The sequence below is a fragment of the Melospiza melodia genome, chromosome 2 (genome assembly GCF_035770615.1).
Source record: "Melospiza melodia melodia isolate bMelMel2 chromosome 2, bMelMel2.pri, whole genome shotgun sequence".
Lineage (NCBI taxonomy): Eukaryota > Metazoa > Chordata > Aves > Passeriformes > Passerellidae > Melospiza > Melospiza melodia.
The window spans coordinates 120,996,654-121,009,129 of record NC_086195.1 but is presented as its reverse complement, the minus strand read 5'-3'; the positions used below and the strand labels follow the sequence as shown (position 1 = coordinate 121,009,129).

The 12,476-nt window shown below is 42.7% G+C and overlaps 2 protein-coding genes across 2 annotated transcripts; one reads left to right on the top strand and one right to left on the bottom strand.

Moving 5' to 3' along the window:
• The first annotated feature begins 5 nt into the window (after positions 1 to 5).
• On the top strand, positions 6 to 4,928 carry MITD1 (microtubule interacting and trafficking domain containing 1). Its single transcript, XM_063149774.1, has 7 exons — positions 6 to 244; positions 403 to 498; positions 1,575 to 1,711; positions 1,794 to 1,880; positions 2,487 to 2,602; positions 2,912 to 2,972; positions 3,063 to 4,928. The coding sequence occupies exons 1-7, from the start codon at positions 91 to 93 to the stop codon at positions 3,156 to 3,158; spliced, it is 747 nt and encodes a 248-aa protein (XP_063005844.1). The 5' UTR covers positions 6 to 90; the 3' UTR covers positions 3,159 to 4,928.
• Positions 3,156 to 7,957, bottom strand: LIPT1 (lipoyltransferase 1). Its single transcript, XM_063149772.1, has 2 exons — positions 7,900 to 7,957; positions 3,156 to 7,693 (listed from the first exon to the last, which is right to left on the bottom strand). The coding sequence occupies exon 2, from the start codon at positions 7,444 to 7,446 to the stop codon at positions 6,328 to 6,330; it is 1,119 nt and encodes a 372-aa protein (XP_063005842.1). The 5' UTR covers positions 7,447 to 7,693; positions 7,900 to 7,957; the 3' UTR covers positions 3,156 to 6,327.
• Positions 7,958 to 12,476: the final 4,519 nt, after the last annotated feature.

Here is a 12,476-nt window from a genome sequence, read left to right as displayed (position 1 = left end):
GCGGCACCTCCCCTCCGTTCCCCCGCCTAGTCCCCGCTCCCCGTCCCGTTCCCGTCGGGAGCCCTCCGGTTCGTGTCCCTGTCCCTGTCCATGTCGCGGGCGAGGAACGATGGCATTACCGCGCTGGAGCGGGCCGGGGCGGAAACGCTGAAGCGGGCGGTGCAGCTGGACGAGGCGTCCCGGTTCCAGGAGTCGCTGGTGTGTTACCAGGAGGGCATCGACCTCCTGCTGCAGGCGAGGAAAGGTACCGGGCGGGCGCCGCCGCCGGGCTCGGGGTGGCCCTGGGGACACACGGGCAGTGCTGGAGCCCTGGCGGTCTCTTCCCGGGAGAGCCGGGCCGGGCAGGGCTCGGGAGGGCCGGCCCCTGTGCTCAGCTGGCCCGTGACTTTCTGTGATTCACAGCCACGACTGATGAGGCAAAAAAGCACCGCTACCAGCAGAAGATATCCGAGTACCTGACCAGAGCCGAGGAGATTAAAGAACACATTAAGAAACAAGGTACGAATACCTAAACTGGGGGGTACCGAGAGGAGGGAGCCAGGCCCTTCCTGGTGGTGCCAATCACCAGGACATGGGGCAGAAACTGATGCACGGGAAGTTCTGCCTGAGCATGAGGAAGAACTTCTTCACCGAGCACTGGAACAGATTGTTCAGAGAGTGTGGAGTTTCCCTCTCTGGAGATACTCAATGAAATAAATAGGGCAGGAGAACTTTCTCCTTTTTAATGCCTTTATTAAAAAAACAGCTCGGGTGGGAAGAACCGACGGGTCGCTCTCACGCCGCCGCTGCTTCCAGGAGTGGCACGGAGGAGGAGGAGGGATGGAAAAGTGCAGCTTTGTGTGCTGGTGTGTGGGCAGAGCTGGGGCTTCTGTCCTCATGAGAGCACCAGGAGATTCCCAGTTTTTCAATTTAACATTCGAGGTCCTCTGTCTTGCCAACCTCTTTTAGGTTAGGCTGAGGGGTAAAAAGGGACACTGGATTCCGTTCCTCACGTCTAGACATCACTTCGATCCCTCAATTCCGTGTTGGCTCGTTGTTTTTAGGGGTTTTTGCTAGGTTTGGTGAGGGGCTTCTCCATTTGCATGCCAACCCCGATGTCTCCTCCTCTTCACCATCCCGGGTGCCATCCTCCAGGAAGCAGCAGGGTGTTACTCAACAAAAAAGGGGAATTCCCAACCATCAACATCAGGAAGTTAACGAAAAAACAATAACAACAGGTGATTATAACAACAAACAGTTAGAACGCCACCCTGGCAGCAACTGGCCCAACCTGTCAACTCTGCAACCTGTTAAAAAAATGGACAACTTTTCTACTCATAACATTCAAGAACTGTCTGGACACAATCCTGTGCTATGTGCTCTGGATGACCCTGCTTGAGCAGGAGGTTGGACCAGATGTCCTGCTGTGGTCCCTTCCAGCCTGACCCATTCTGTGATTCCCTGAGCTGGGATGTACCCGAGGTACCCGTTTGCTTTTAAATGTCTGTTGTTACATGAATGTTTGATGCGCAAGGTGTTTAACATGAGAATTATGTCCTGACCTTTACTTAAACAGAGATTTACTTTCCTTTCAGATAGTAAATACCATAAGCAAATCAGGATAGAAGAAAATGCAACAGGTTTTGGCTATGAAAAGCTTTTCCACGAGTACCTCACTGAGAATGTTTCTGAAGTTTGGGTGGAGGACCCGTACATTCGCCAGGTTCATCAGGCAAGTAGATATTTGATGTAACTCATACAGATGTAGCCACTAGAGAAATTCCAAGCTACTAAATTAAACAAAACTTTTTCAGTTGTATAACTTTCTACGATTCTGCGAGATGCTAGTTAAGGGGCCGTGCAAGGTGAAAACAATCCACCTCCTCACTTCCTATGATGAGGTAAGTGTCTAGATTTTGAGTTCTATTCTCTGTACTCAGATGATGCCACATGCAAAACAAGATATAAAAATACAGACTTGTTTCTAGATAGTTGAACATAAGTAATTTTTTAAGTCCAGAGTTTTCTGGTTAACAAATTCTGAGTAAGCAGAATCTTAAATTGAAATTTCTCTGGAAGTTTTGTTGTGGAAAATGTCATAAAAACCAAAGCATCTGTTGAGACAGGGTTTTTTTTGCTCTTCCAACAGCTGTATTTGTTATTTTAGAGGCTTTCATGAGCTGAAATCTCTCAAACTACCACTGCACTTATTTAAACTATTACTGCACTTACTTTGGCTCAAATAGTACATATCAAGTTTCAAAGAGCTGAGAGTGAGCTCATCCTCCACATTCTTCAGCAAATATAACTGTAGATTGTCTGCTTTTTATCCTGTCTTTGAAACTGTAAATCTGCCTTCATCCAAGTTACTTTCTTTTGGTTTACTTTGATACTGAAAATGTTTTGAGTTGAAAGGTGTATAAGTTTAAGAAGTGGTGACCAGAAATAGAATATATAGTTAAAAAAATGAAAATGAAACCCCATCACATTATTTTTACTTTTGATAGGGTAGTGGGAGGAGTCAACAGATGAGTGCCTTGGAAGAAATAAAACAGTCATTGAGAAATTATGGAGTAACACTGAATATTAACTTTTCGTCCTCAATACATGATCGAGAAATCAGGTGGGTGATATAAAAAAATGACCAAATGGCAATTGTTTGAACTCAAAACTATTTGACCCTAAAGGTTAAATAGTTAACTTTTGAGATAATTACGGCTGTGGTTAACAAAATAAAAGGCACTGGCCCTCACTGGATGAAATCAGCCCTCTGTAGTTCTATATTTTTTAATTGTGAATAGTTGTCTCTATAGAGAACGGTGTCTTCTGTGGTTCACACAGGTGTAGGTGACACTAGGAAATAATTGTGATTGAAACAAGGAGCTTGTGCATCATGTGGATGTAACCTTTTTATTGTGCATTTTTCAAACAGATTCAACAATGGGTGGATGATTAAGATAGGAAGGGGTCTTGATTATTTTAAGAAACCAAAGGTAAGGATGCTTTGACTTCTTTAATTAAGTTAAAATGAGCTCTTCATGGTGAGTATATGCTCACCATGTCAATTCTGTTCATTTCTGCAGGGTCTTTTCAGCATTGGATACTGTGACTTTGACTTGAGACCTTGTCGTGAAACAACAGTGGATGTCATTCTTACTAAACACACAAAGAAAACGTGATCAGAAATGACTGCTTTTAATAAGTGTTTTCATAAGCATAAAAATGTAACACTGAAACATGCTGCTTGAGTCCAGCTGGTTGCCCACAGAAGCAACTCTTCTAAGTACTTAGTGCAGCACAGCTTTTAAAATTTATATGTTTTAGAATGTTTGAGACTTTCCAGTCTGAGGAAACAAAACTGTGTGATTCCTTCATTGTACTTCTTCTGTAATCTTAATTACCATCCATGTCTAAATTTTATCTTGATTTCATAACAGACCCTCAATAATGTCTTTCAAAAGCCTCTATACTGTCATTTCTATTTTTACTGTTGATTTTTTCTTGAGCCTGTTTTGGATTTTATATCTTTAACTGACCACCTAACAGTCATTGGAAGCTGGGCTCCCACATGTCCCCTTTTATAAGCATTATTATTTATTTCCTTTAATTCCTGTATTCTAGTCATGACTATTATTTTGCAGGGTTTTTGTCAGTCCTGTAATACTTTATTTCTCAGACTTTACTGGTAATCCCAATTTTCACATTCCAGTTTCCAAGCCCTTTGCCTATGGATGTGGTAGTGTTCAGTACACAGTCATTTTAGGGTTGTCTTATGTGTCTCTGCATAATGGATTTTGGACTGGGAAGGCTGCAAACAGCTGTAATCTCTTCCCTGGCACCCCTGTGTGTTCTTTTATTCCATGATACATGACCAAATACCTGATATCCATCCTTTGCATTAAGTGTGGAAAGGATGTGTGATCCTCTCAGTCTTACTCTCTGTCTCTAAAGCCCAATGACTGGCTTTTCATGCCACTCTCAACTGCAGTAAGTATTTTGCTACCTCTAAGGGAGTCCCCTAAAAAGAAAATTTAAGTTTTTTCAGAAGTTGGGTACCCTGAGTATCTCAGTTGGTCAGAGAATGGTGTGAATAATGCCAAGGTCATGTGTTTTATCCCTCTAAGGGCCAGTCACTTAAGAGCTGGACTTGATCCTTGTGGGTTCCTCAAAATATAACAAGTCCCTCAACTCAAAATATTCTGCAATTCTTAGCAATATGCTATATTTAGAATAAAGACAAAGTCTTCCCTTGTCATTCCTTCAGCCTTTGGAAACCAGAAGGAATTACCAGAGGTGCTCCCTTTTTTTTTTTTCCTTATACAAGAGTTCTTTGTTAGCAAGAATCTGCCTAAGTCATACAATCTGACATAAAAAACAGGCAGTGGCCTCTTTTTCAGGTCCCATCAAAATGTTTTCAGCCTCAGGACTGACACGTGCCTTACACTTTCTGCCTTGTAATACAATAGGCCTTTATATTCTAGTAGCATGTTTATTGCTAGAACTTTTTTTTGTTTCCTGTATTTATTTTTCTTGATGGTTGGTGTATTCCATTATCTTTTTTCCCCCCTTAATGTACTTTATTATTTCATCTTCTGTCATCTAATGCTGCTATTCTTTTCCTCTTGTTTCTAATAACAAATCTATTCCACAGCAATCAATAGGAAATGGAGCTGGTCTTTGCCTTGTTTTCTGGGTCACAATTAGCCAGTGGTCTGCCTTCTTTATCCTTTCTCATAATAATGTTTCAGCTTTGCAGTGTTGCCTCAGCAAAATTAATAATATATGTGCCACAGAGCTGTGTGCTATTAGTCAATCCCCCAAACATTCCATAGGAGCTTCCTGGTTTGCTGCTGTGATATGAAGTTTCTAGTCACTTGTGAATTTTATTCAGTTGTGTCTAATATATGCCTATTTTTAATGGGAATAAATGTTATTTTTTATTATTTGTAGCTTCAGTCATCTGTTTGATTTCTTCACAATATCATGAAATTCAAGCAAGCTGTGTAATGCCTCAGAGATCCAGCCACATTCTGGAGAAGTCTCACTGTAAATACAGTAATTTCCCATATGTGAAGCTTTGTGTCTTTTAACCTAGTATGGCAATTTCAAACATAGAGAATCACAGAATTAACTAGGCTGGAGAAGACCTTTGAGATCATCCAGTCCAACTTGTGACCTAGCATCACCTTGTCACCTAGAGCATGGCACTGAGTGCCACATCCTGTCTTCTTAAACACCTCCAGAGAAGGTGACTCCACCCCCTCCCTAGGCAGCCATTCCAATGCCCAATCACTCTTTCTGTGAACAGTTATTTCCTAATGCCCAGCCTAAACTTCCCCTGGTGCTGCTTGAGGTTGTGTCCTCTTGCCCTGTCACTGACTACCTGGGAGAAGAGCCTGAACCTCACCTGGCCACAGCCTCCCTTCAGGTATCTCTTCTGACCTAATCAAAATTGCATTACCCTTCTTCTTCAACAACAGTGAAATACATCTTGAGCCTTTTTTCCACAATTTTACTATATATAGAGCTATTATTTAACAATAAAACTTTGTTTTTATTTTTTTATTTATTTATTGTTACCTTTTATGGGAAAATCTGCTAGGTGGTAACATAAGGAAACTCTCCTAGATCTGTATTTGCATTTTCAAGTGTTTGGCTTTGATAGCAGTACCCATGGCAGCAGGGACTCCCAGCTTTGTGCCAGGCACAGGAACAGAGGAGGCACGTGTGGCCTCCCAGTTAGCCTCTTCTGTCCACATCACACAACCCCCACACTGAACTTGCTATTTTCCCCTGCTCTTACACGTGCATGGACAAAAGCCCTGACCCAGGCTGCACCTACCCAGCAGTGAGCTGAGCTCCCTGCAGTGCTTGTCCAGCAGAGGCACAGCACTCTGCAAGAAGGGACTCTGAATCAGAAACCAGGGAACATCCCTCTCCACACACCTCAGGGGCTGTGACACAGCCTTTGGGCCACTGTCCACAAGGAGCAGGATGCAGCCTGGGGCATCCAGTGCAGCAGCACACCACCAGTTTTACACCTACCCATTCCATCTGTGTCAGCCATTTGTACCTTCTCTGCTACAGGGCCAGTTTGGGATGTCCCCACCATTTTCCCTGGTTCAAGCAGCAACCATGTCTTGTCAGCAGTGGTTTCAATCCTACAGTTTAGGAACATCAGGTGCATGCAGTGTGAAATTTAATTGTAATATAAAATAAAAGCACAAGATTGAACAGTTTGTTTTCTACAAGCTGAATTTTTCTCTTACTAGTGATTGTTTTAGTTTTGTTTTCAATACATTAAATAAAAAAGCAGCAGAAATTTAACTTACATTTTCAAAATGCAAGTCACATTAATCTTATCATATTCTCACACAGTAGACTCCACCTGCTGTGCAACTCATCATCCTGTGGACACACTCTTAGCAATGTTGTCACTAGTGCAGTGATTTCGTTTGGGCAAAACTTACTGCCAGTAAGACTCTTGACCAGTTCACTGTACAGTCCTGGTGGCAGCCACTGCTCTGGCAGATCAATGTTACAGACTTCAATCCTTCCATGCTTTACATCCATATTTACTTTAACGTCAAGAACAGAATCTTTATAGACCATGTTAAGACATGTGCTGATGCTGAACTTTGGTGTCTTTCCATACACCCATTCCCAGGTTTGTAGTTCTTTAGTTTTGTCACTAATTCCAGGAAGCAGAATCTCATCAGCTGGATTTATTAAGGTGATATGGTGATCTATCTGGTGCTGCATAGCATATTCTTTAGCAATGGCATCCAGGAGCATCTCAGAAGTTAAACTAGGATCCTCTTCTAAGAGATTTTTCACCAAGGCAGGCACACTAGGAGTGGCATTGCTCTTTAACCCTTTAAAAGGACTTTTTAGCACAGAAGATAAAACAAACTTATCTGCATTACAGAGTAAGGTACAGTGGTGATAAGCACTTGTCCTTCCCAGCTTAGCAGCAGTGCCTGAGATTTTGTATTGCCTGTCTAGCAAGATGTCATACCTGTCAGTGACATGTACATCTAACTGGGGTCGCAAGGCTTTCAGAGCCTTCACAACAAGCTTCAGGTTTTCCATTCGTTCATATTTTTTTCTGGTTGTAAAGAAAGTCAAATTGATATTGCCTATGTCATGGTAAACTGTTCCTCCTCCACTTCTTCTCCTGGCTAGTTTTATATTTTTTTGCCTCAACAGCCTGAGGTTGCATTCCTGCCAGGGATTCTGATGTCTGCCTATTACCACGGCAGGGGAATTTCTCCAAAGGAAAAGGACCTGTTGCTTCTCTAAATCCATGTGGTCATGGATCCAATCTTCCACAGCTAGATTTTGGTAAACATCATTAGAAACAGACTGGATAATGAGGCCTCCACCAGCTGTGCTCCAGAAGCAAGCTTTTGGAGTCCTGAGGACGCAGGGCAGCCAAAGGCAGTTCTTTACCGACTGGAGCACCATGTTTTTAATAACTGCACAGTGCACAGAAGGAATGCCTGCTCTGCTAATGCTGAATGCGGCAGGAGCGCAGCCGCCCCCTGTGACAGAGCTGAAAGGCGGGTGGCGGGCATGAGACACTCATGCTCTGCCCACAGCAGCACGCCAGCTCCCAGGCACGGCGCTCCCCCGCTGATGCCGCTCACACCCGGCGGGAGCCTCGCAGGACGTCGGGGGTGTCACAGCAGCTGCTCCTCGCACTCCCTGGTGCCTGAAAGACCAAAGGAAAAAGCGGAATGTAATGTGTATTATCTCCTCACTCAACGCAGCCTTGCTAATTCGATTTCACTTTGCGTTGTCCAGCTTTGTGAAGGTTTTCTGCCTTCTTTTCCACGGCGTTCCCGGCGCGGCGTGCCCTCAGCCCCCGACGCCGCGTCTCCGCCCGTACAGCCCCGCCGGGCGCCCTGCGCTACTCACGGCGGGGAGCGGAGGGGCTCCAGCGCCCGTCCGTGCTCCCGGGGACTCCTTGGAACCGGCGGCACCGGGAGCGCCTTCCGCTTCCCGGGTGAGAGGTGCTGGGGGCGGGCGCTGCGCCTGCCGTGCGCCGGGGAGGGCTGGGGGCGGTGGCGGTGGCCGGGGAGAGCCGGGGGCTGCGGCGGTGAGGGCTGAGGGCCGGCTGCGAGCGCGGCCTGGTGCTCGGTGAGCGCCGGGGTCCCGCCTGTCCCAGCGCAGCCACGGCACCGGGCGGGGGATGGAGCTGGGGAGAGCGGGAATGACCAGATCACAGAACCACCGAGCCGGTCGGGTTGGAAGGGACCACAGCGGGACATGTGGTCCAGCCTCCTGCTCAAGCAGGGTCATCGCAGAGCACATGGCACAGGATTGTGTCCAGACAGTTCTTGAATATTCCCAGTAAGGAAAACTTCACACCCTCTCTGCGCAACCTGTTCCAGTGCTCGGTCACCTGCGCAGGAAAGGTCTTCCTCATGTTCAGGTAGAGCTTCCTATGCAGCAATTTCTGGCTGTTGTTTCTCATCCTATTGTTTGGCACCTCCAAGAAGAGCCGGACTTCATCCTCTTCACACCTTTGCTACTTTTGGGCATTTCCCACAATATTTATAGGGCAACAAGAGGCCAGTGTACAATGCATAAAATGGATGATTTTTCTTGCAAGACCCAGATGGGCAGTTCCTCTCTGCAGGATATTCTGGATGCTAGAAGCTTTTATGAGTTTACAAGGAGACAGAGTTACTGCAATTGCAGAGACTTGTGAAATATACTCTCTATGGTGCTCATGAAGATACAGAAGTTAAATGTCAATAGCATAATTCATTAACAAGCTGGAAAGTGATCAAAGACTAGACGTATTGCCTGCAGCAGATTGTCTTCAGATTTGCATTTAAGCCATTCTTAAAGTCTGCCTGACCTTAGCTATAATTCTTCATCAGAAGCTATTGTCTGTGCTTAAGCTTACACCGTGGGAGAATGTTCAGTGCTAGGTGAAGTTTTTTATGCACAGTAGTATCCCTATGGGCAAATATGTGCTGTATTTCTCTTGTTCATGGATGTGTATTTCTAAAAGGTACATTACATACCTTTGTCTTCCATTCTGCCTTAAAAGAACTGTGTGGGTGTAATAGGGCAAGTAAGAAACCATCACAACATGTGTGCTGGTGGTGATTAGTGAGAGAAACAGACTCTAAAAGGAGCTTGATGAGATGTGTGAGATGTGTGTGCCAGTACCTTTAAAGTTGTACTGCCACATTAAAAAAAAAAAGAGAATTTTTAAAAGCAATTTTAAGTGGACAGAGCTTTTTGCTGAATTAGACTGGTAATCATTTTTCAGTGGGGTGAGCTATTCTGTAATGCACAGGTTAAAAAAGTTAAAAAGCATGTGGAGTTTGTCCATAAAAATGTGCTGGAAATCAATGTTGAAGGCAGTTGACAAAATGCAAACACAAAGCTGTGCATTCTAGCACTGGTCAGAAGTATGGAAATGTCTTGTGAGACAACTGATGCTACTAAAACCCCCAAAAATGTGGGACCACTTGTCTCCATTTTGGCACTTGATTCTTGAACGTTTGCAGTGTGTCATTTTGCCACAGGGTGTCCCTAAAAACCTACCAAGAGATGTTGCAATCTATGTTTTTCTACTCAAAAGCTGTTTTCATAATTAGAACTATAATTTTCTAAAAAACGTAAAGTGAACAGAATACTGGGTGGACAGATAAAAATGTCATGGGTCTGTTTCTGATAAGCTGAAGGATGAAATACACATGCAACAATAAATGCCTTCCTATTGTTGAAGACAAATCCAGCAAGATAGAAATATTTTTAGAATAAGCAAAAAGTATGATTTTGTAAATGCACACCATGATTTATTTATATTGTCAGAATATGGAAATATTCTGACAATCAGCAAAAAGTATGAATTTGTAAATGCACACCATGATTTATTTATCTCTTCTGAATTGGGCATTTAAGTTTTTTTAAGTCCCAACTACTATTATTGTATAAATCACATATCTGTAAAATACACCAAATATTATTTTCACTTTTGAAAACAATCCTGTATAGGAATTTAATTTCTTTTTTGATCAACGAAGCATTGTTTGATATTCAAAAAGCAATGCAACTGCTCTGCACAACGTTAACCAGCATTAAGATATGAAAAATAATTCACCCTATGTCCCTTAGAGGATACCTTAGACATACCAGAATAAAATCAATTAAAAATAAATTGAATAAATCCTAAAATGAATTTTCATTAGGAATAATTTTGTTAAAGTTGTGAAAACATAAGATGCCATTTTCACATCTCTTTTGGAGATAAATGTGATAATACAGAGCCTCCACTTCCACCGTGCCAAAATTTGAAAGTAAGATTTACAAGAAATCTAGGATGGGGAAAGGGAAAAGAAAAATACTTGTTTTTCTAGCTCTGTGTCTGGAAATTAAAATCTTCCAATTTCTTTTCTGGCTTTAGGTGGGGATTTTATTTCAGAGGTGTTTCTCACTCCTGATGTCTGAAAAGGCGAGCTGTATCCATGAGTGCTTAATAGTGGCTGCTTGCCAAAGAACCCTGTAACTCACCCTGCACTGTCTCCAGAATATAAAACCTGTGCTAGTGGCCAGCAGGAAAGAGAGGACATTTTGTCTGGTTTCTCTGCTTGACTTAGGAACTACCTAAAGCAGCCTCTTACAAGGGCTGTTTGTATCCTTGCCATGAGCAGGCAGTAGGAGTCACAGGGTTCACATGGCCTCCTTACCCTTTTTGCATCACTTTCTTTGAAGGCACCAGTCTGCTTGTCCCTGTCTGTGCTATTCCAAGAAGATGTGTGCAGCCAAAGGTACTGTAAATAAGAACTCCTATCTTGGGATATAAGGAAACATAAGAAGTAATTTCTCTGAAATTATTTTGTTGGTGGGATAAAGAAAAGCTTAATTAGCCTTGTAATACTCTGATGTTTTAACTTCATGATGTTTGTAAACCAGTAATATATTATCCTGGCATTAAAAATCAGGATTGAGTTCAGACTGGTGTTTATCATATGTGTGAAGCTAATGTTTGACACTGTCAAGGAACAAGTATAGTGCAAAGAATAATATTTATTCTGGATGATACAACCGGCACATAGTTTTACAGATAGATACATTAATTAGATGGGTTTTGGATAGAAGATAAGGTTTAATTAAAGGAAGCTATTTTCACAAGATTAAGTCAGTCTTATCTAACACTTGCTTTGTTCTTGTCAGGCCTGAGAGATTGTGTGGCAATTGCTGGAGTTTTCATCTGTGCAAGTGTCTCCTTGGATATTAGTTTCTGGAAGAGATGAACCTAATTAGAGTGGAGGTGCTCAGCTGAGCTCCCTGAGTTCACTGTCAGTCCCGCCTGATCAGCTGTGGCAGTTTCAGAATACCCATCTCTCTCCTGGGGCTGGGACTGACAAGACTTGGCTGCTTGGCTTTGTCTCTGAAATCCTGTGACCTGTAAGCATTGCTCATGCTGCCTTTCCCTGCCTCTTGTGAGGCTTTTGCATTAATCACATGCTCCGTGTGTGGGCCCAGGAGCTTTGGGTTAAAGGTGCTTTAAAGAAATTCTTTGAAAGAATTTCACTCAAAGCAACAGTGAATGGTGGTATTGCATGTGTCTGAGTGTGCCAATTTATGATCCATCCTCCTGTTTCCATCCCCAAATAACTATGAAGAATTTTAATTATTATTTGAGGAAATCATCTTTTTATCTGTCAAGATGTGGAAAAAGTGTTGTGTCACTTGAGGAGAAGCTTGGCTTAACTCCAACAGAAAAGCTCTTCAAAAAGTTGTAGCAGGAACCAGTCACTGAGTATTCATTTGTACTTAAAATCAGAAATAAATATGAGCACCTTTCCTTAACTTTGGTAATGTTTATTGAGAAACTGTGCTCTACATCATAAACCTGATAGAGAAGGTTGAATTTTCATAGATAAGATTTATTCAAAAACCTCCCAGGATGAAATCAAGTAGAGAAATAATTAAAATTTCTATGAATGCAGTGGTCATAAATATTTATATCAGCATTAATGGGAAAAGGGGTTTACTGATAATTTTGTACAAGATTTTACAATCCATCTTTTCAAAAATTATTTTTAGGAATATTTCTAACCTCTCATTTTGTTTTGCCTATAGAATTTCAGTCATATACACCTGTAGAAATAATATGATCATCTTGGAAAGCAAGAGTAAAGAAAATAAAAGTGCAGAGATGTCATGCTTACTGGAAAGCTGTTTGGGTAAGCTGTTGTGCTGGTACTGAGCCAGAAGTCATTGTGTCAATCACAGCTGCTTGGTTTCTGTCCTATAGAGCTCCTGTCTCAAGGAAATCAGAGTCATAGAATAGTTTGTGTTGGAAGGGACCTTTAAGACCACCTAGTTCCAACTCCCCTTTCATTGACAGGGACACCTTTCACTAGACCAGGTTGCTCAGAGCTCCATCCAGCCTAATTTTGAATACCTCCAGATGTGGAGACTCCATAGCCTTTTTAGTTGATCTCTTCCTCATCACCCTCCAAAGA